At 32.0% G+C, this 24,630-nt stretch overlaps 3 protein-coding genes and 1 long non-coding RNA gene across 8 annotated transcripts in view; 2 read left to right on the top strand and 2 right to left on the bottom strand.

The window, feature by feature from the left end:
• The window catches only part of LOC127708917 (sushi, von Willebrand factor type A, EGF and pentraxin domain-containing protein 1-like), a 271,696-nt gene extending 270,978 nt beyond the window's left edge, over nt 1-718 (top strand). The window contains exon 28 of the mRNA XM_052214092.1: nt 351-718. Coding sequence (XP_052070052.1) covers nt 351-363 — 13 coding nt within the window. The 3' untranslated portion in view covers nt 364-718. The remainder of the gene's footprint in view (nt 1-350) is intronic.
• The window catches only part of LOC127708921 (protein jagged-1-like), a 151,264-nt gene that overhangs the window by 122,355 nt on the left and 4,279 nt on the right, over nt 1-24,630 (bottom strand). Inside the window, exons 3-6 of one of the 3 annotated variants that reach the window (XM_052214102.1) lie at nt 13,728-13,841; nt 12,055-12,300; nt 9,399-9,596; nt 8,752-9,017 (exon numbers count right to left, since the gene is read on the bottom strand). The exons of 1 other annotated variant lie outside the window; for it this stretch is intronic. In XM_052214102.1, the coding sequence (XP_052070062.1) occupies nt 8,833-9,017; nt 9,399-9,596; nt 12,055-12,300; nt 13,728-13,841 (743 nt within the window). In that variant the 3' untranslated portion in view covers nt 8,752-8,832. Of the gene's footprint in view, nt 1-8,751; nt 9,018-9,398; nt 9,597-12,054; nt 12,301-13,727; nt 13,842-24,630 lie in introns of those variants that run through there. One more of the 3 variants, XM_052214103.1, reaches the window with a different exon arrangement.
• The window catches only part of LOC127708919 (uncharacterized), a 203,217-nt gene that overhangs the window by 116,733 nt on the left and 61,854 nt on the right, over nt 1-24,630 (top strand). The gene's annotated exons all lie outside the window — the stretch shown is intronic.
• Nucleotides 18,853-21,539, bottom strand: LOC127708922 (uncharacterized). Its single transcript, XR_007985435.1, has 2 exons — nt 21,497-21,539; nt 18,853-19,414 (listed from the first exon to the last, which is right to left on the bottom strand). It is a non-coding gene; the product is annotated as an uncharacterized LOC127708922 (long non-coding RNA).

The raw sequence follows: 24,630 nt of genomic DNA on the forward strand, positions 1-24,630 counted from the left end.
ATTCATTGTACAAAATGACAAAAAAGTGCAGAAAACTGATTAGTAGAAGAAAAGATAAAACCAAAGTTCTGCTGTACGAAAAAGAGTCCAAAAATTAAATTGGATGAAAAATAAATTGATGTGATGTTACGTTTTTCATTATTTCAAGTTGTTTTTAATTATTAGAGTAATATACAACTTATAGCTCCCATATATCTTATATGTTACCCTCCAAACATTTGATCTAGTTTGTACCCAATTAAGATAAATAAAAGCACAAGTTGAGGATACCTCAGTCAATATCATACTTTTCATTTACTGAATTATTAATATACATCATTAACTGTTGTATTAACTTTTTTTAATTTTAGAACAACTATTTAAAGTAGCTTCTTCAGTAATGATGGATTTGAATTTGACACAATCACATTAGGAATACGCTCTCCGCCTCCCGTTAGCTTTTCTTTATCCCCAACAAAATCGAAGCACGGCGAAGCAAAAAATATTTTGAAAGTATCAGAGGATGAAGATGGGCGGCCAATTCCACCGAGAGAATGTTGGACACCAGGATCTGTGAATGGCATTGAAGTTGATTGTAGATAATAAAAAGATATACCATTATAGTATTCGATAAGATTGAGGGAATTCAATGTTTGCTATACTATGGTTCACTTAAACGCACTCAATGACAATACCGCTGAATAAATCCGAAAAAAAAGTTTTGCAGTATTTTTAAAAATGATTTTGCTATGTATCCGTGTACCAAATGTTAATAAATTAACTCCTTAAGAAGGTTCATTTTCTGCATAAAGTCAATACTTTTGTTGACTTTTGAAGCCCAAACTTTCTATTGCTTTAAATACAATAATGAGAGATCGAAAACGATATAAAAATAAGGAGATGAGGTATGATTGCCAATGAGACAACTATCCACCAAAGTTCAAATGAAGTGGATGTAAGCAATGATAGGCAACCGTACGGCCTTCAACAATGAGAAAAACCCATACCGCTATAAAAAGCCCCGACATACAAAAAAATATGAAAAAATTGAATTGAGAAAACTAACGGCCAAATTAATAACAAAACAATTTACGAAAAACAAATAAGACCAACATGAACCAACAACAACCACGGAACTACAGGCTCCTGACTTGGGAAGGCATATAAAGAATGTGAGCGCTAAACCCTCCCCTAACCTGGGATAGTGGTGAAACATAAGACACAACATAAGAACAAACTATTAAAATCGGTTGAATAGGCTTAACTCATCAAATCAATACAAAGCAGAACATTAAAACGAAAACTCAGACCGGACATGGCAGGGTATTTATCCATCTCTCATCCTTAACAACATAAAGAACACTAGTACTAAGTACAGATCTGAGAGTACTCGAAGTTACTGACATGCCAATTACAATTATAGGTGTTTGAACGTCTAACAAAAAGTTAGGGTGATGAGTGTTTTGTAGTATTAACAAGAAATTGTATTAAAAAAATCTCTCATTTTTCTCCCTACCCAATTTACCCCTAACACTGAGTTTGATATGGACTGGTCATTGTGATTAAGTCTTACGCAACTCGATTGGAGGAACTTATTATTTACTGGTGTTAAACTGATAATCGTAACTGGAATTACGACGATCCCAATATGGCGACGGCAGAAATAGGTAAAATCTTTTCAGTCATTTTTCTCAAATGTAGCCCGTTGTTGTCAAGAGTAACTCAGCTACAAGGTTTTTCTATACCATTACATCATATTTGAATCGTAACGGTGCACTATAATTGTCTAAGCGCTTAGAAAATTGCCGTCAAATAATTTGGGATGATAATCGTAATTCGATGGCATTTTTCTTGTTTGATAACCGTAATTTCTTTATGGGATAATAGTAACTGAAAAATAATAAATTTGTCTTCCAGCTTGTCAATGGTATTTTGTGTGTAAAAACGGCAATGTCCAGTTAAACGATGACATTAACGCGCAAAATAAAAAATAATGAAGCAACTTAAAGGTTATTATTTAGGACAAATTTACTTACATGTATATATATCTCGATTTATAACTGACAACAATATGCATAACCTTTTAATATATACATGTACCTGTTAAAGATATGAAAAATGATAATATAAATTCTTTGGAAGTTTCAATGTTGTTTTCGCGTTGAGGTTTTTTTTGGAAGTGGGGAAAAGGGGCGGGGTATTAGCATTATCCCATATCCCAAAAGTGCAATCCTTTCACATGCAAGTCCCGTATACCACATTTCAATATGCCATATGTTTTGCCTCAAATATTGCATATATCCAATCGACTTTTAAATCAATAAAAAGGGCAAGTTAACCTTCCCTATCTCAATATTCCCTATACCACGGGGATGGCTGTGGGTTACTTCCTATATAAATATATAAGTTATAACATGGATCAGATTTTTGGTCTTTGGCAATATATGAAAGGGGATATTTTTTTTTTAAATTTCAGCAGCACGCCAGAAGTGACTCCACCCCTTCCCCCGTGCCTTATACAGACCTAATTTATCATAAGGTCGCTGTTAGTTTTGAGTTCCCTGTTGTTTATATTCGGGGATGGGTCCACAAATTATGTAAAAGGGAAATGGGGGGTGCTATAAACTGAACGTTTATACTAAATTTCTGCGAGAAATTAACAAAATTTTCCATCAGTTACTTAACTGCATTATTGGATTTAACAGTTGATACTTTGATTGGTGGATATGAGTTTTCATTTTGCCCTTTTCCTTATATTTCAATAGAAATACATATAGTTTAATTTTGGAGTGAAATGTATCCCGGTTAAAATAGCCGTTCATATTTTTCAAATGAATTCACTTTTGTTCTGTTTTACACTGATATTTTATATGATTTTAAAAATTAAATTCAAATATTTTGATTAAATACCCATGTATTTTAGGACGTTTCTTTAAACAGGGTGGATGGCAAAGGATCTAGAATAGTTACCAGTTTATTGTTACTATTGTTTATTGTTACTTGTGTGTTTATTGTTACTTGTGTTTATTGTTCCTTGTGTTTATTGTTCCTTGTGTTTATTGTTTTTATTAGCCTTAACTGAATGGCGCGTATAGTCTTGCGAAACATTTGAAGGACTGAAAAAAACCACAAATATATATTACATATATATGTGTATTGGTCCTCAGAAGGCATAATATGTAGATCATCACGGTCGAAACTGGTTTAATTACAAAGACTTTAATAGATAATTAAACAAATATTTTGTGCTTCAGAAAAATGCTTGACAATTATGAAAGGCTAATTTTTATTTTCATTTGATAGAAAAGTACTAAGTATATGGTAATTATGCAAGTACAAAAATGTTCTTTGTTACCTTCAATATTTTTTCTTTACAATAACTTCCATGGATATATATGCAGCATATTTTTCATATACCAAGTATTTATGATTTCTTGAATCAGTTTGTTTCTGATATGGCGGAATATGCGCTATGGTTTCTTAAAGTCGCAGTCATTCTTTGAATAAATATAGCTTGTAAGGTAATTTAAGGCCACATCAATTTGATTTCTTGATCTTCGGGCTTTTGGCCAAACTATCAAAGAACACAAATCCATTTTTGCCAATGAACTCCACGTCACCATGTGCTTAACTCCATAACACACAAAGCATTCCAACTTTTCTCTACTCTTATATTATCATTAAACGTTTTAAGGATTTCATATTATTAGAATGCCAAGCTAAATTGTTGTTGTTAAAATTCATAGTTATTTTCTGAGATATCGAAATGTCAGTGACGGTCATGAAGTAGCTAAGCATTTTTATAGTATTTTTGAGCTATACAACTTTTTACACATTCAAAAAGGTGTGACATTTGTTTTCAAGTCCGTATTTAAATAGAATACCAAACAATATATTTTTTTTTTAACTCTAAACATGAAGAGATCATGATGACATTTTTTTAAAATTTGTTTCCCATATTTTGTGACGGTCCTAGTTCCTGGAGTTTTCAGTATTTTAACATAGTTCGTGTTTCCCCATTTACAAATTTATTAAAGCTGGTCCCCCTTCCAATTTTATGATATATACTAGTATGTAGCTGTTTACATTAGAACTGTTAATCATATATGCACAAAAAGAAATGTCATAAGATGTGGGAACGTTTTCGTGATTAATTCATCACCATATTTTCATCATATGCTATTAGATAGACGTTTTTCGTGTCAATACCAATCAAACACTACCCAGATACGATTATCTTCTTATTTATTAATACCGAAATTACGATTATCATTTTTGCGAGTTACGATTATCATCCCGAATTTTTCGACGGCAATTTTCTAAGCGCTAAGACAATTATAGTGCACCGTTACGATTCAAATATGATGTAATGGTTACAAAAACCTTGCAGCTGAGTAACTCTTGACAACAACGGGCTACATTTGAGAAAAATGACTGAAAATATTTTACCTATTTCTGCCGTCGCCATATTGGGATCGTCGTAATTCCAGTTACGATTATCAGTTTAACACCAGTGATTATTGCTTCACCTTTAATTGTTTACCTGTTCAAAAATGTTCTGTATTCTGTAAGCATACGAAATTTTATTACGTGACAATAATCATTTTTTATGAAGACAATGATGGCAACTCTAGCCCTGAAGTTAAATAATCTTTAAGAAATTATAAAATTACTCTTGTTTGTGGATTAACAATAATTATAGTTGTGGTTTGTCTTTAGTTTCTGTCCTAACATTGTACGAAAAGGTCAAGTCGAATTTGAATTATTATTTTTTTTAAATAAATACGATAAAACCAATGTTCTTTAACTCTGGGACTATTATAATGTATTATGTCCCATTTAAACTAGTCTGTATATGTTGCAGCCAGTCTAGATTCTTATGGACAACATTATTGAAGAAAAAAGAAAAATGTCTTAAATATTAAAAAATATAGAAATGAAGATCCCAATCCAGGCCTTTAACGTTTAATTTTATTCTGTATATCTGAAAATTGGTTAATTTGCATTACATTTTACACCCACGTGTTCTCCAGTTGACAATCAAACTATACAATGGACGAGTTCGTGATATTATTATGAATGAAACAAAAGGTAGGAAAGATTACATAATGAATTATTGTTCAGTCTTTTAAGAGCTGTTAAGATCACAAATGGTTTACTAGTTCTTTCTTAAGACTACTTCCTCAAAAAAAGAGAGAGACGGAAGATATCAAAGGGATATTTAAACTCACAAGCCGATACAAACTGACAACGCCATGGCAAAAAAACGCGAAAAATTACTAAAACAAAAATCGTCCACATAACACCATAGAAAATATTAAAGACTGTCCAACACGAGCCCAACTGAAAACCGGGATTGATCCCCGGGGCTTTAGAAGGGTAAGCAAACCCTGCTCCACATGTGGCATTCGTCGTCTGCTAGCATTAGTGCACATTTTGTAGTAAATATCATTCGGTGATATCGTATGAGTATGTATAAGTGTTGTCGCTTCAACGATAGTGTCTATCAAGTTCACACGTATAAAACACTTATGTAAGTTATTTTTAAAAAGTCTTGAAGTGTTGAAGTAAGTATGATATCTTGTCATTCTTAAAAGCTTCACTGATCAATGGTAAGCACCCACTTTTGTATCGGACTTCAGTCGAACCGTAATCTGACTCCTCGATAATTACTTTTAAAATCTACTCTTATCATAGACATTTTTATCTTATAAAGTAAATATGTATGCAGTTTTGAAAACCAGTTGTATTCTTTAATTAGATGATGTGGTATGAGTGCCAATGAGACAACTCTCCATCCAAGTCAAAATTTATACTGAAAGTCTGGAAAATATATAAGTAAATAATCAGTTTTAATGTAATATTTATGGATCTTTTCATTGATTCACTTTAACTGAAATAGAAATATAACTGACAACATCTGAAATAATGTCTCCAATGTATGCGATTCCCGACAATAAATGTGAGATAGAAATATAAGCTCATATTAATTTCAGAGATATTGGTGATAAGGGTATCAATAACCTACCTTTATCCTAGAATTGCCAATTGCAAGAAAATTAACTCTGAATTTACATTTCCAATATTTTGATTTAACAGTCAATACCGCAGCTGGTAGACTATCAGTCACCGAGGGTATCATCAGCTCAGTAGTCAATACTTTGGTACAGACATGATTTATAACAAACATTTCTTAGAATTATCCCTTTAGAAATTTAGAAATTATAGAGAAACTAATCTTGAAACTCCCTCATGCAAAATTAACCTTATATTGATTTAACTATTTTGTTTAGGTCCTTTTTGGTCATATAGTCCTTCAACTGTTTCGGTTCATATACATCCTTAGATTTCAAATATTCGATTTTGAGCGTTCTCGATGAAGATGAATACAGAAAAGCTCTTCGGGTGCATGTAATTTATTGTGTTGCTATTATTTTCTAATAACGCTTAATTATAAATCAAATATTTGATAGGCAACCTTTCTATATAAATATATAAATTTGTTCTAAACTATGCACAATAATATATTTATTTATTGATTAATTGTTACACGCTGACTATTTCTGACCTCTGTCGTTCATTTTTTTATGATTAAAGTAATTTACGCATGCTTTTGTTTTATCTTTATATATATTCAATCTCCAATTGCGCCTGTGTGACTGCATGAAAACGATCTATTAGCAAACCTGTAATAAATCAGCTACTCATTGCATAGTTGCATAGTTCGAAAAATTCCGAATAAGGAGACAGTATAATAAGACAACGATTTTGACCCGTAAAATTATAATATAACGATGTATTCTTAATCCCTCAAATAATATCAACAAAATATGTATTCGGCAAAAGTCTGCCAACAATCAGTAAGAATTCAAGCTTTCTTTAAAACTTCAAAGTAATTGTATTTAAAAAAAAGCTAATACCGAACTATCAAAATAGCTTCATTTTCAATTCTCCTAATCAATAAGCAACTATACTATAAATACTAACAAACAAACAAAAAACCTAAAGAAAGTCGTTCAAGAGTCACTCAACAAATTAATCAAGGACGTCAGACAATTTTTATTAGGATACTTAATTACTCAACGTAGTAAGCGAAAATTACTTAAATTAAGCCCTAAATGTGGGTTAATGTGAATATATTACGAAAGTGATATATGAATAGTTTAAGTATTCTGATGACCAATGTGTAAAAATGGTTGGACGTGCACGACTACAGTTTTGTATTATGTTATTAATAAAAGTACTTTTTTGAGTGTATATTCATTGAATTTATTGATGTATCACAATTTGTTTTCTCGTCGGCAATTCAAGTCTGTTGAAGAGGAAGTCACCTAGAGAAAGATCTCAATAGTTTGTATGGTGCAAATATTTTGTTGATTACATGCACTTTTGACATGAGACTATTGCTGACATTCAACTTAACCAAAAGCTATGTGGCAAAATCGTCATTATTGGTCAAATATGTCGCCACAATGACATCAAAAATGTCATTTATGCACTAAAATTACCATACTATAGTATTTATATATCCATCATCTCTCAAAGCAACACGTTTCACTGAACAACTTTACTATTTTATCCAATTTCATGAGCCAAATGATGGCTCATGTCATCCTCTTACGTTCGGAAGTCAGAATTTTGTATAACTGTCAAGAAAACAGAGGTAAATTAGATGATAGAACAAATGGATACGTATGTTATATTCCGGATCTTTTAAACACATATTAAGAATCATATGATAATTCGTTAAGTCTTGGATGCTGATTACATGTATTAAGGGACTTCAAGTCATTAACTGAGCCATGTTGAAAGCACATTGAAATGCATTCTACATGCACACAAAAAACGGCAAAGGGATGTTAAGAGAAAGTTCCAGTATAACTATGATTCATACTTATATCAGATGAAGGGTCAATGCCACTGTTGGTGGATGTTCCTCTACCCCCTAGGGTTTCAATAGCCGAGTAGTCAGAACTTCTGTGTTGACATATATTATCATTCATATGGTCATATTTATAAATTAACTATATATGAATTATTGTTAAAAAACAATTCATTTTTTACCCTAGCTTAGCTGTATTTGGCAATACTTTTCAGAATTTAAAAATGGAAAGCATTTTAAACGAAAAACTAACGGCCTAATTTATAACAACACAATTTACGAAAAAGAAATACAACAGACATTAACCAACAACAACCAATGAACTAAAGGTTCCTGACTTGGGACAGGCACATGTTGGAGCCTTTTATAGCTGTATATACGATATGGATTGTTTTCATTGTTGAAGGTCGTACGGTTGCCTATAATTGCTTACACCCACTTTATCTGAACCCTGTTTGACAGTTGTCTCAGTGACAATCATGCCACATCAACTTATTTTCATATTATATATAAAAAAAAATACTTCGACAGAGACATTCACAACTGATCTATGAGATTTTACATGTTTTACATACCAATAAACAATTATACACAATGATTGTAAAATAACGTGGGAGTTTGTTGATGTATTAGTTCATTATTATGCCTTTGCTGAGCAAATATGTTTCCTTTACTTGTTTGGCTTTGTTTTTTCTTTAAATTACTGTTGGTATTGTTTTCTCAGATAAAAGAAATACGTAAAAGTTAAGTATGATTTATTGTTATATATGGTTTTCAGGGTTCCTTTTATCAAGTTTACGATTTCTAGTATTTCGAATGTAACCTTATATTGCCTGCAAATTTATCAGCAATGAAAATGGTGTTGATATTTTGTAAATAACTGGCAAATATAGAATTAATACGTTTATTTTATAATACATGAAATTCTGTTTAATATAAACCATGAGAGGATGTACATTCCACACCGTCGATTAACACTGCACTGACACATTTTCTGGGATACATTCTTGTTGAAACTTTTTACAAAAATGTCTGAAATCTGATTGGCTGAGTTTATCTATGTAAAACTCCTGCATTTCTCTTTGATCATCCGAACAATTTGAATATGTTGGACCAATAGGATATCCTCCAGTTGCATGTAAATTTGTAGCCGTCACTGAAATAAACCATTTAAAAGATATTAATGTTTATATCCTCTGGAAATAAGTAGAGTTATCTTTGATACGATCTATTGAAACGCAACAGTGTAGAAAAGTTCAGAATATGTTTTACCATACAAAAATATTTCCGAACCTTACATTTTACAAATTAACATGTACTTTAATATATGATTGTGAAAAAAGCACACCGGAAACAATGCGTATTCCTTTGATTTTACTCATTTATTTATTTTTAGTTCTCTATAGAATTAAACATGAACATAAATGGAATATTTGCAAATGAACGCAATCAAATTATTTAGCAAAGTTTTAACAAACATATATTTTGATGATATCAAGATTGTCAATATAAAATCGTTCTATTCTAACATTTTCACCTGAACAATTGGGAATTGTATTTGAAGGCATCCACGTTCCAGAAGCTCCACAAACATAAAAGTCATTCATTATAACACCACGGGGAACTGTGTAAGACTCTTTACAGAAAAATCTACAAAACTGGCCATAATCAGTTCTCCAGTTGTTGCAAATTAAAGCCCCGTTCAATGGAACATTAATTGTAGGACATGGGTTCGCTAGAATATAGAAATGAATAAAATAATCTTTAATCGTGAAAGGAAAATTGTATCTTAAATTTGGAATCATCATTTGTATTCAAGTGATTTAAATTTTTGAGGTGTATTGCCACGCAGCTGTTTGTTTGTTGTCTCTTTGAAGTATACCCAAAATCTCCATTTATTCATCTGCATATTCAATGTACATGTACATTTATATGTTTTACGGTACCGTTTTTACCGTTTTGAATACTGTACAATCAAAACGACCGTACGATAAGGTATACTATTAAATCGACTTAAGATGATGATGATGCATGGCTGCTAAACGTCCAGTGGCAAATTAATATGCATATTCAGGACGAGAACATGTTAATTTAATATGAATATTAACCCTGCTTTGTACTAGACCAACACGCTGAGCCGGATTTTTAACGTCCTAGTTCACCAGGTAACAGTCCGCAGGCAGACATGTCACCTTACCCGGACACATTATTCTGACTCAGAGCCGACCAGTCTTTGCTCTTACTTCTTAATGCCGCGTGCTTAGGGGAGAAGAAGCAAATACCAATTTTAAAGTCTTTGGTTTGACCCAGCCGGGGTTCGAACCCACGACCTCCCGCACTCGAGACGAACACGCTACCACGAGACCACAGAGGCGGTTAAATCGACTTAAGAGTTGATATACATTTGTATCTGAAATAACACTCCATAGGTTTACGACAGACAAAATTTCTTGGAATTCTAATAAAAATACAATGAATTTCATCCAACCCGAATATAAGCAATGACCTTTTTACCAGATCTTAAAATTAGTACAAACAGTGATTAATTTAAACTACAAAAACTTATCGCCCTTACAAATACTGTCAAATGGAACTCTTTACAGCTTGACAGGTTCTTCGGAAGGACATTTATAATTATATATAAGTTACAAGACAACGTTCTAGTTATCATACAATTTACCTATAAATATAGAGACAGCAGGCTATGGGAGTTTTAAACAAATATAACATGCTTACACGGGGTATTAGCCAAAAATACCGTTTGAAAGGTAAACAAATTTCCAGAGCCGTTAGACGCAGGAAATTTGGTTTCCTCGAAACCGGTATTTTTAACAAATACCCCTTGTAAGCATGATATAATTGTTTAATTCCACCGAATGTTCTTTGTATCCATCTTGACCTCAGAATTTTTATTGCAATAAGGTATCCTATAGATTTTCTGCTTGACTATATGTAATGTTTGTATATACATGTATACTACCGCTGTGGTATTTGCGCAGTCAAATTGCATTTACCGTATAATCATTTTTGATGTACAGTCACTGACCGTATATCGCCTTATTTATGACGTTGACAATGTATTTCCGTAGAGTTTTATTTATGACGTCATTAAAAGTACAGATTCGCGGAATATTTACGTCGTTCGCCCCAAATTCAAAAATGATGTTTTTTATCCTAAATTTTTTATTTGGAACAGTTGTAGGAGTTGCAGTATATAAAGAATAACCATAAATTTTTCCTATTAGAATAGAAATAATTCAAGGGGTTATTTTTAGACATGGTATATTTCCCATCTGCTATGGTATTTGCTAGCAAATACCCTGGCACATGGATTCCCTAATCGGACAAATACACCGGCAGCTAGAGAAAAGAAAATCTCAATATATAGAAAATTTGTGAAAAAATACCATTTGTCTCATCCAATCAAATACAGTATTATGACATAAGGTGGAAATCCCTTAAAAGGGTGCTGTGTGGATAATTTTCCATGTTCCAACCTTGAGTTGACCCTTCATCCTTTCTTCGTTAAAGAAATACAAAGTTGCCTGAACATATTTATGAAGTTTGGCCAAGGACATTCAGGAAAATAATATAGAAAATCGATCCAAATGTAACAAATATAAACACTTTTGAATTTTAGTCACTAGGCAAATTCAACTGCAAAAATAGTAAAATATTTTTGTAAAATTATCTTCCTTTATTTCTTAACCATAACAGACGATAACAGACATAAAAAGGTTATGTACACTTAAAGGCATAGTATTTTATATTGAAAGTTCCGGGACTAATGATAAGACCGGCTTAGTCGAAAACAAATATACATTTGTTGAAGATAGTTAGATTATGAAAATTGTATCATACTTAGACTAATGAGGAAATTTCTCAAAATTGGTATACATATTTTATAATCAATAACAAAGAGCATCGATATATAAGGAAAATAAGGTAATATACCTTTACATGTACATTATATCTAAATTACATGGTTCAAAAGAAAATATTTGAAAATATATGATTTCGATGTAGTTTTTGAGTACTATTTATATGTAGTTTGTCACCTCAATTGCATGAAGAATTACTTGTCCGTTAATTCTAACTTCACCACTTCTTAATCTGCAAACACAATTATTGGTGATTTACAATTTGAATAAGAAGTCATAAAAAATGGGCAAACGATTATAAAGCAAACTTACGCCTTAAACTGATGCTGAACAAGCAGTTTGTACTAAAACCGTTTGTTGGTTTTATAGCTGTATAGCTAACCTTAAAATCTCCCCATGGAAATGTAAACTCATTTGAAGGGTAGTTTGCTGTAACTTTGATCGCAAAATTATGTGGATCAGCGAAAGAAGGTATCTGCCATTTAACTAGATTTGTAAGTACTGCTGTTGTTATGTATTTGTCACTAGAACAATTTGTCATTACTGGTGGCTGTATATCTGGAAAAAATATTTGTATAATCATGCAAATAAAAATGATTCAAAGAGTACAAACAAATCAGGGAACAATTGAAGGCCTTTATACCTTATATTTGATAAACAAGGTTTAAATGAATTTTAATACAGATATATGCAAAAAAATTATTTACAAAACTGTAACCTTCATATCAAAACGGTGTCAAAGGATAACTTGTCCTGCACATATTAAAAAAATATATAATTTGTATTTTTTTTTTCTTGAAATAAAGGACATGATCAGCTACAGTTAAAAAAGACACTTCCAATTTCATATAATAGGTTACATCACACTGATTCTATGAACAAAAAATTTCACAGGAAATAAGTTTTGAAATTGTTACTTCCGGTTTACATAAAGTCATTTCTGGTTGACTTTTTTCAAGGTCATATGTCTTCCAAACTAATGCAGAAAATCGGAAGACTTAATCATGTAATAGTTTAATGTATAGCAAAGAACCAAGTCTCTTGTTTGTATGGTTAAGATGCAATCCTACCTTATAGCTTATTGTGAATATATGAAGTGGAAAACTATATGTATAAAGAGTAACCATAGCACTTAGACTCTATGTAATAATGTTGCCTAAAGTAATCATTTGACGACCAAATTACGTCGATACCTTTTACGATTTCTGAGGAGTTTGAAATTAAGAACAAGACCATGAACTTTGATATTAATCGCAACTTCCTGCCTATATACATGTACCAAGGATGACATCTGATAAGACATTAGGTCTCTATTACTTATGGTTTACAAAAATGAATAGTAACACCGACATACCATTTATGTCGAACACAAAAACGAGAAAAAAAAACAGTATACGGGGACATAATTCCCATAAGGAAAAGTATTCGAATGAAGAGTGTGAGTTTCAAAAGCACAATAACAATATCATATACCAATATCTTATCGACATGTTGCGAAACAAAAGCGACATATTTCAGTAACAAAAGTGACGGGAGAAAAACCCAGACAAAATTAAAGGTATTTCGACGGAAAGAAGGAATGATCTAATAAAAATCACTACTCAAAAGGTAATTGTTCTGAGCATAATTTAAATCGATGAAAAATATATTTAGGTGGTCAGGACTGTGTAGGATTTTTATTGGTCTTTACTTCTACAACATATCGTCTGAATTGGGAGAATGGGTGGGTGTATGTGCGCACGTAAAACTGGTTTAACATTTTATACTTGTACCAAGGCTATCTAGACCATGTGTTGTTCGTTGTTGCTTGTCTTTGTTTGTATGTTTTTACCAGAGTATTTGAATGCTTGTGGACGTGTTATGTTATACTGTCAAATATTTTTGGTAATTGCTGTAATCCCTTTTAAATAAAAACTGTACATTACAGCTATGAGTTATTTATAACCAGAGAAATCAAATTTTATCCAGTTTTTATATATTCTTACCAACATCACAGTTTTTACCAGCCCAACCATGAGTACATGTACATTGATAATAATCCGGTATGTTTGTACAAAGTGCTCCATTTTTACATGGACCACTAGCACAGGACTTATAATCTGAAATAAAATAAATATCACAACAACGAATTTAATGGCCATCGATAGAATATCTTCTTTTTCAAAAACAAACTAAATAAAGTAAGCAAACATCGTTCAGTGTTTAAGTGCACTTTTAATATTTTTGGTTCAAGTACATTTCCCTATACACGAAGGATATCTTGAGACTTTCTGGGTTTCTTACCTCAATTGGTGTAATTTTTCATTTTCTTTTTTTTTTTTAGATTTTATTCCAATTTTTGGCTTTTCGTTTATCTTTTATTTGCCATTAACATTGAAATGCAGTGTTAACTTTAAGAACACAATTAATTGTCATCAAAATATACATTTGTAAAATAAAAAATTCAATTTTACACTGAACATACCACCCTTTGGTATTTTCTCCTTCTTTGTTAGACTCGAGGCAATTGAGATCTTAAAATATAGTATATCCACCTATTTATTGTTGAAAATCGTACGTACACTATAGGATTAAACGCCTTTTTAAAGGAATTAATTGGTGTATAAACTCGACCAATTCACTCACACACAAATAAAAGTCCGAAGGACTTTTATGATATGTTTGTGAGTGACTTGGTCCAGTTTATACACCAATAAATTCCTTTAAAAAGGCGTTTAATCCTTATAATTCTTTAAAAATGGAGATAAGGAATGCATTTTCCCACACTCGTAACCTCTATCACACGTAAATTGTATATTTGTGTCATTCAATTGGCCTGGCGCATGAATATATTTGTTGGTTAACGCAAAATTATGTACTCCATGAAATTTGCTATCTGATAATAAATAAACTGCAAAAACTCTTATTGTCATTCAAAGGTGTTTATTATTTAAATTAATGATTAACGCGAAGTGAAAATACATTTTGTTAACGTCGAGCCGGATTGTGTTATTATCGCCGCCATCTTGTTTACACGCAGCGAGGTTAAGGCACATTGAAGGAAAATCGATTAATTTTGGCCATAATTTGTATCTGCAAAAAACACGCTTGTTATCACCTATAACATTGGTTAAAAGTATATGCCAATGTCTTTATTTCCAAAAAACATACATGTAAACAGTTTTATTACATTGTAAGGTCTTGCAGTAAAGTGAAAGTAGTCACGTGACCACTAATCTAAAAACAACCTTAGCGATCACAAAAGTGAAAAGTGCAGGTTGAAGATAACCACGTACAAACGCCAACCAAGTAATTCTAGACACTGCTAGGTACACTTTATATAAAAACCGCTGTTACAAGTTCAATAGTTACCTTTAAATTGAAAATCGATTAACTTTTACGAGTAAAATGGCATAAAAAGGCAAAAAAATACCCTCCCGATGGCGCTAGAAAAATGATCCACAACTATTTTGATTTGTAACAGCACTTTTTATAAACTGCAACATCTGCTGAATCTATACATGTCTGAAATTAAGAGGTACTCATTGATCTTCAACCTGCACTTTTCGTATAAAAAATAGTTGATGAATTGTTTTTAGTTTCCGAGATAAAATACAAACGCACAAAAGACGGAGAATAGCAAAGACGGAATAAGACGGGTCAACAACCCGGAAACGGGGAAGTTGGGAGTATAATTATTATTACCATCGATGAAACATTCGTTTTTTCTTTATAATTTGCAATTAATTTCTATAAAAATAAAATATTTGAAGATATGCTCAAGTTTTCCCGTTTTCTTGGAAGATTCCAATATATACGAGGTCGTACAGGCTTAAGATAACAGAGATAAAAATTACCCGAGAACTGGTTGGCGAACAAAAATAATAAGATTAATATCCTAGCACTACCCCTCCTACACAGTATGTGTTCCACAAATAATTCAGTTCTGCCAACTTTTAATAATGCAAATGCGTGAGATTTGGCCAAAATCCTAAAGATCAAAGAGAAAAAACAATAGATCAAAGGAAAATGCCGCAAAATAAGCATGAAAATGCGTGAGACTTGGCAGCCCTGCAAATTTTGTATACCAATGTATTAATTGCAAAGTATTTTCATGTTCAAACCTCTGGTGTATCATCGCAAACGGCAGAGGCGGATTCAGGTGGGCTCGGGTCCCTTGTGGAGCAACCATTTATATGGTTAATGCATACACTTTTTACATGTCCCACTCCAAACGTCGCTTAGTGTTGGGGACCCAGTCCCCCCTTTTTTTCAAAATCCGGAATCCACATCTGATCTGGGGTCCTAGTGTAGTTCTCATTTTGCAAGTGCAAGTTCATTATACAAATTAAAAGCATACTAGGTCTCTCCTAGTATATCATATATGTATATATTGTAAATCATTATATAATTAACATATTATTAAAAAAAAGTTGCATTTTCACAAAGAACTCACCAAAATTCATGAATTCACTTGTATTATTTGTTTGCTCTTCGTCATTGATAATGTGTAAATAAATTATAAATATAAACTTCCTACCTGCATATAAATATTCAGATTTTACTTGTTGAATGTCTCAAGTGAGAACTCATCAATTTGTATATCATGATTGGGAGGTCTTTATGAATTTCTTGTGATTTTTTGCCTCTGAATATTCATTTTCACCAGTTACCAAGCCAGTATTATGTACAGCTTGCACTTTTTGATTTTGTTGGACAGAAGATTCCTTTTTTATCCATAATCTGGAGCAATATTTTTCTTATTTTAACATTTTTTCTTGGTAAAATCATTTTGCCCTCCTTACTTATTTTTGTTTGGAATATTCAAAAGCACACAACAGCATTAACATGGGGAATACAATTACCTTTTCCTAGAATGAGTAACTTTTAATATTAGCACTTACTACCTTTTTGGGGTAAGGATTAGCAGCTGAGACATTGAGTGACCCATCCTTAAAAAATATACCTTTATCTCTCATGCTTTATGCTTGCACTATATCATGGAGCGATAAACAGATTTGACAAATATCGAATGCATTTACGACTAATTTTAATCGCATCTGTGAAAAAAATCCAGATCGGATTAGTTTCAGATACATGTACCTATGCTTCAATCAGCAACCTTGTCATATATATCATCTTAATTCTCAACCTTATAGTATACCATGAAGCTGCAAATAGTGATCTATTTTTTTCAGCCGCTCATTACATGTTAAGTTCCTCCCTACCCGAGTGCCACCAATAAAAATGGACAGCCAAGAAATAGCCAGAAGTGCTAACTGACATCCAACACAAGCAATCAATTGTTTTTACATGATAAAGTGCCATATAATTTTAAGGTTCATCGTTAAACATGTTAAAATCAGAAAACATATTTCCCAAGACCTGCTGAGATTGGAAGCAACTGAATGGTAGCTATGGTAATTACATTTGTTTTCTGTCAAAATAAAACAAGCATTCCGAGAGTATTGCATAGCAATACACAAGTCCCCTACCGGTTAAAAATTAATTGTACTGGAACAAAATGCTAACTTGATCTATAACTTGTCATGGTGTAAACTATATAACAAATATTAAATCAATATATTCAAGCATGATGACAAAAAGTGTGGAAAACTGAATATTTAAGTGAATTTTCTAAGTCCAAGGACCATAACTCTGCACAAAATTATCAGACCGGAACAAAGTTCGAACTTGATCTGTAACTTGTCATGATAAAACAATATACCAAATATCAAATCAATATCAGAAAGCACGAAGAAAAAAAGTGTGGAAAACTGATTTGCCGGACTGACGGATGGACAGACAGACGGACAGAGTGCAAACCTAAAGTCCCCTTCGAGTCTTCGACTTTGTCGGTAGGGGATTAATAAATTCTATGTACCGGTATATATATATATATATATATATATATATAATAAAATATAAATATACAGAAATGACTGACTGAATCACAATTTTTACATATACATGTAAACAATCCAAAAGTTTCAAGTGACTGAATCATGACATAGGTGACAGGGCAAAATAGTCAGCATGGAAATGAAAATATGTAAATGCTAATAAAACTACATACTAGTACTGCCTACAAATATCATTGACAAGGGTACAATCAGTGGGTAATCTTAACCTGACCCAATCACAAAAAGTCAAATGACTTAATTCATGTAATTGTTAATCAAAACTTCATCGTCAATTATACCACATCTTCTTATTTTATATTAAATTCTAGCTGTATTACCAAACATGTACGCAATTTCAAAGTTAGAAAAAAACAATTTCTGTCAGTGCTGGGGATGCTGTCTCATATGGCCATACATGTATACCCAACATATTTTGCTAAACAGACTAGATATAAGAATCTCTAATACTATGAAAATATTCCATCACAAGTTTCCAAGTTAGGTATCCTTCAAAAAGATATAACCTGATAACTATTGTAAACTCAGAAATTTTTGCGTAAATTTATTATCAAGATAATCATGATAATTATAGTCATTGAACAATGCCAGGACAAAAAATGCGAGATTAATTATTGCAGTTTCAGAAAATGCTGGATACAAATAATACCATCATTTAAATAAATTTACATGATTTTTTTGCAAAACGTATAACCAATTTCAATTTAGACAAGAAATGAAAACATTGCAAAATTTTCTGATTTCCAAGTATATAGACAACCTAGATACATGTATGTACATGTACATAATGGCAGCACATGATATATATACAAGCAAAGAAAATTTCCAGATTTCCCTTTTCAAACATTCTGTGGCTGTTCCAGTGGTCTTGCTCAGTATTGAAGGCCCACCTCAATGTGACTATAAGATGAACAATTGCAATAAAAACACTTTTTCTATGCTTTTGAACTTTTTTAATACCTGTATGCTGTGTTATGAAATGAAATTGAAATGTAAGTCGTTATAAAATATGACTATTTGTTATCAGGTGGAGAGTTGTCTTATTGGCAATCGTACCACATCTTCTTAGTTTTATAATTACATGTATATCCATTAGTGGTGCATCGGTAAATTGTATGCCTATATCTCATGTATATCTGTAGGTATGAGTCATGTTTAAATCGAATTGCTTCATCTTTTCCCTGTAATTGCCATAAAAATAACAAAACACTTATATAAGTCTTATAAATGAATATTTCCTTCTTCACAGTTCAACTGAAATTTATATGTCTATCTGTAGATCTCTCATTTGATTAGGTATTGCTAAAAATATATTGCTGATTTTTCAAAATTTCATGAAAGAGACGACAAATTTCATCCGTGAAATAAATTATTTTTTTAAATGAAATCCATTTTGAAACTCCAATCGTAAGAAAATTCACAAATCTCCAAACTGCCTGTATTTAGAATTCATTTTAACTGAGGTAAAAGCTTTTTAAGATGGTAAACATCAACTTCAATGACACATGAAAAAGAAGCTAAATTGTCCAGTTAATGTTCCTCTATCTCTCAGCATCAAAACACTAAATTCCAACTCTGACATTGGTATTGAAACAGCCAATGCTTCTGCTAAGCTGCTAAGTACTTTACATAGAGTTGCTGTCTTTTTTCTACTTTTCATGGACATATTTGGTGGCTTTCTAAACAGAATTTTCATCTGATCTGATCTTCCATAATGGTCATGATGAGTTATATGTAACTTTCTACTGCTGTCTCACTGCAGGTCATCATCCCTGAAATATGAAAATTCATATATATAATAATTATATTAAATGAAATTTTCAACATGCGAAAAGTGATCAAAAATTCAACTTCAACAAGTTACTGTGAAAATGCTAACAAAACAATTCCCCTGTCCTACATGTCCTAAATTTAATAATGTCTTCATTCAACATTTGAACAAGTATTTAATTTCCTCATTAGTCATACACATTTTAATAAGGTGCACTACTTTTATTTAATTTTACAATTTAACACATAATACATCTTTTAGGCAGCCTATAAGATGTATTATGTAATAAATTAAACAAGAATGTGTCCATAGTACATGGATGCCTCACTCGCACTATTATTTTCTATGTTCGTGAAATTAGGGTCAAAACTTTAATTTGGCATTAACATTAGAAAGATCATATCATAGGGAACATGTGTACAATGTTTCAAGTTGATTGGACTTCAACTTCAGCAAAAACTACCTTGACCAAAAACTTTAACCAAAAACTTAAACCTGAAGCGTGACAGACTGATGGACGAAAGAACGGACGCACAGACCCAAAAACATAATGCCCCTAGGTGGGGCATAAAAATAATGTATTAATTGTTTAACTACATTGTTTTGTATCTCCTTTCCCAAATGTAAACTATGACATGAATAAGACAGGGTGCTATACTGCAATATCAATATCAGTAATGCACTATAAAAACCATAGCTAAGAACTTTTAGCAATCAAGCTTAGTACATTTTTTAATAATATCTGTGTAAACTAGACATCATTGAGATGAGAGCCATCTCTGTGGGCCCCGCTGTGAATAACGTGTGGTAAAAATTTGTATCTTTACCATAGGACATGGGGTTGTCAGCTGAAACCAAAGTTTTTGACCTTGACCTTTGACCTAGGAAGTTGTACAAACATTATGACACACCCTCTGGTGTTGGTTAATATACATGTCAAGTATAACGTATGAAATCATAACGGTTCTCTAGATATAGAGCGGACACAATTTTTTACAGATGGATGGACAGACGGACGGACTGATCACTATAGGGCGACCCGCCATTCGGCGGGGCCCCAAAAAGTTTATTGCTGGTAAAGATACGTTATTAAATTCAGAAATTATTGTGTGCATTTATTATTGCAATTTTTGAAGAATGGACAAAAATGCGAGATTAATTATTGTGATTTCAGAAAAATCTGCATACATTGTAAAGTTATATGTATTGGATATCAGAATGTGACTTCTTATTATTGCGATACTCACAAAGTTGCCTTATAAAAACATTGCAATAATTTCTGAATTTACACCATACAATATTCTTACATTGTACGACAACAGAAATTTATTTGCACAAATTATAAAAGAGGTAGAAAAGCAAGGCTTGCATAGCTTTTCTCCTGTTCGTCATTTTGTTCGTAACATTTGCTTTAATGTGGACTGTAAAGAGGACACAAAATTGAGCTGTAAAATAGATTTTTTTAGTAATTTGATGACATAACTGTTTCCAACTTCAAGCAACAGAAGCAGGATACCAGTAGAATATATATATTACTATATATATCATGTATATAATATAGCTTTTTGGCTTCAGTCAGATTATCTGAACACCTGTATTTGTATAGTAAAATGGTCAGTAATATTTAATCATGGGATTATTAATGTGTACCGATTCTTTTTGTCTTAGAAACTTGCCCCTTCTATAAGTTGTAATTAGTGTTGAACTAGCTTTCAGTAACTGCAAGTACTTTGTGCCTTTTTTTTGTGCAACATGTATGTGTTGATCTGACAAGTTAAATGTCAAGCCTATTTCAATAACTTTTACAGTGTGTTCTCATGTTGTACTGTGAAACCACTGTTAATTGTTGAAGACAGCAAAGCAACCTATATCATGTATATATAGATGCTTTCATCTACATCATTTGGTCTCTGTTGGATAGTTTTCTCATTGCAGTCATACCACATCTTCTTATCTTTATATTAATAGATTTGGTCTTCTAACTAGTAGTAGGAAAAGATTTTGGTGCAGATTGATTTGATATACAAAAACAAGGGATAGACAGTTTTAATAGCGAGCAAAAAGAAAAAATACAACAATTTACCTGTCTAATAATAAAGCTTTCCAAATTCAAACCATAACTTTATAGTCCAGAGCTCCAGATAAGAATTCACAAATTGGGGTTTTTACCCACCATTTTTTTATGTAATTGGGTGATAAAGTTTTTTTAATTGCATTATCAATTCCAATTCACCCCTCAAGCAAATATCAAATTGGGTTTTTCACCACCAAGCTCCTTAATGTATTGGGTTTTTTCATCAACACAATATTGAATATTTAGGCATGTTATAATCACATTATATCAACCCCAGATGTGTTTCCATCTTAAATGTGTTTCTTTCTTTGTAGAATATGTGCTAGCTGTTTTATTTGGTTTATCCACTGACGAGAAATTGTACATTTAATTTGTGTCCCGTTTTAAACGTTCTGTCAGTTTTGTATTTTCTCAAAACTTATGTAAACTGCAGCTGGTATCACTAGTTGGACATGAACTAATTGCCTTTCTAGATCCCATATGATCACCCTACAGTTTAATTATAGTTGGCGTAGGTGTGGCTAAGTGTTTAGATTTTTTTGTAATATATGTGAAATTTAGGTGCTGTAAGAAAGTTTTGCCAGTCCTTTCACCTATTTGCCAGATCTACTTTTTAATAAAAATAAAAAGTAGTTTCCAGATTTAAGATATACCCCAAAACCTTGAGGTTTATAGGGTGGTTTATAATGACGGAGACCACATTCAACTTAAATTTACAAATAATTCTGCAACATCAAGTAAATAAATGACAATGTTATACTGCACTTGCAAATAAGACAACTATCTTAAGCATCTAGAACAATTAGACCAAAACAAAGAAAGTGTCAAGCTGCATTGACGTAAAAAACGGATATGTGTATTCACTCATCAACTAAAATGAGATAAATAATATATTAACTGTTTTCTTTTAATTCAATTTACATAAATCTGGGTTAAATTGTCCCTTATCAGAACTTTTGGTTTCCGATGCTTTCAAACTAATATCATGTCATAATTTATTTGGCCTTTCACTTTTTCCAACTGATTTTGTTTTTGACGGAACCCCGTGTTTATCGCTCTAGCAATGTTCTCGTTATGGTATGCAAACACGCCCGTGCGTTCAATGGCCGCTTCCTAAAATCACTAGCTGAGTCTTGTTATCATCATAACTTTCCCTCAGCTATCAAAAAGAAGCCGAAAACATGCTTCTATTCAATATTTTTACCGGACATTTACTTTCGTTTTAATTCATTGTATGTTATGATAAATTCCGAGCAATTCGAAAAAATATGACAGCATGTAACACGCTAATTGGATAAACGCCGAGAAGATCGAAATGTTTTCATAAACACGTGTACTACCTTTTGAGCAACGGAAAATTCCAACAGGGACCCATTACAGCTACTTGATGCAGGGTTCTATTTTTTGAACGAAAGGACATTTCCAATTATAAATATTATAAAAATAGATTTACGCGAAGACTGTAATCAAGTAAGGGTAAATAACGCAAACGATAGCGAATAAAAGCGTTAAGAACCCATGTTTTTGGCATATAATCGGGTTTTCCTTTGAATTAATTGGGTTATTGAACCCTGCAATAGGCAATTGCATTGGGTTTTTAATTATTTTTATTGCGTGATCACGCAAATACGCAGCTTATCTGGAGCTCTGAATAGTTCATCAAAGCTGGAATAGCACTCTGTTTCTTATATTTGACAAGTCAGCTAAAAATAAGAGAAATTAATTTTTTTAATACAAATACAGATACTTTTTTTAAAATAAGGAGCAGATTAATTACAATGAATCATACACGATACATAAATAAATATAACATATCAAATAAAGAAATTACATCTGCCACCCAACCCTGAATTGATATCTGGATTTCCTTCATAGAAATAATGCCCATTTTTTCTTTGATTTCTAGAAGAATTGCTTCATCATATTTAAAATAAAGAGCTGCACCATGAGCACATGATACGCCTGTTGTCCTTTAGCTCGTCTTTATGCCTTAAATTATTTTATGATTAACTAGAAATACTGCTCAAAATAGCCCCCCCCCCCCCCCCCCACCACCAAAAAAAGAAAGAAAAAAACACACAAAAAAACATGCACACACAGAGGCACAAATCATGAATAATTTTTAAGAATAAAATCCCATAACTCGAAAAAGTAAAATCTTAAATATATAAAAATTGTATGGGAGCTTATGTTACAATAATTTTTTTCACCCAAGTTTCATGAAAATTTGTTAAAGCATTTTTGAGTCATTGTCCGAAAACTGGAAAAAAAACAACCCTTTTTTATGAATAAAGTCCCAATACTCAAAAGCGAGAAATCAAAAATTTTAAAAAAATGGAAAGGAAACTTTTGTCAATAAATATAAACAATTCACCAAATTATCATGAAAATTGGTCAAAGCGTTTTTGAGTTATTGACTGAATGATTCACCAGCGATGATCTTAGCTTATTTTGACAAAATTGAACCAAACTGGGTGCTCAATGTGAATTATTTCATTAATGATTGAAAAAAAAAATAATCATATTTCATTTTTTTTTTATATCTTGTAGCTAATGCCCCATTAAAGGCAGGTGTATAATGACTGCAGGCTTTATTTTGAACATTTCTAAATCATTGCGTGCATTTAATATTATTGTGATTTTTGAAAGGAGGGACAAAAATGTGAGGTTAATTATAATTGCGATACTCATCGGATTAATCGCAATTCTTCTGAATTTACAGTACAATAATTTACTGCCTTGTCAATGTCTGTTGTAACTGTATATAACGTGAGGGTACCCAAATTGCACCTATTTTGACAGTTTTTTCACATACATTTATTTAAGATCCAGACAAAAGTTTCCATTCTGTGTTTATTTTGTAGATGTATCCTTATTTACTATTTAGTTCCACCAATTTAATTTTGAATCCATATTGAATCATAGAAAAATGGGTTTAAACCGACCCCCAAACGATCCATGATTCTGTAATGAGGAGTACCCAAATTGCATCCATGCATTAATTCATATCCTTAAAAAAATCAAATAACGGATGTTTTGTTTTATTTCTTAAAATATTTAGAACAATTTGACATTAGTCCATGCTTGCTATTCAATTTTTAAGAAATTAATACTCGTATGACGTAACACATTCTATTTGCTCA

This window comes from Mytilus californianus, unplaced genomic scaffold (genome assembly GCF_021869535.1).
Source record: "Mytilus californianus isolate M0D057914Y unplaced genomic scaffold, xbMytCali1.0.p SCAF_7, whole genome shotgun sequence".
NCBI classification, from domain to species: domain Eukaryota; kingdom Metazoa; phylum Mollusca; class Bivalvia; order Mytilida; family Mytilidae; genus Mytilus; species Mytilus californianus.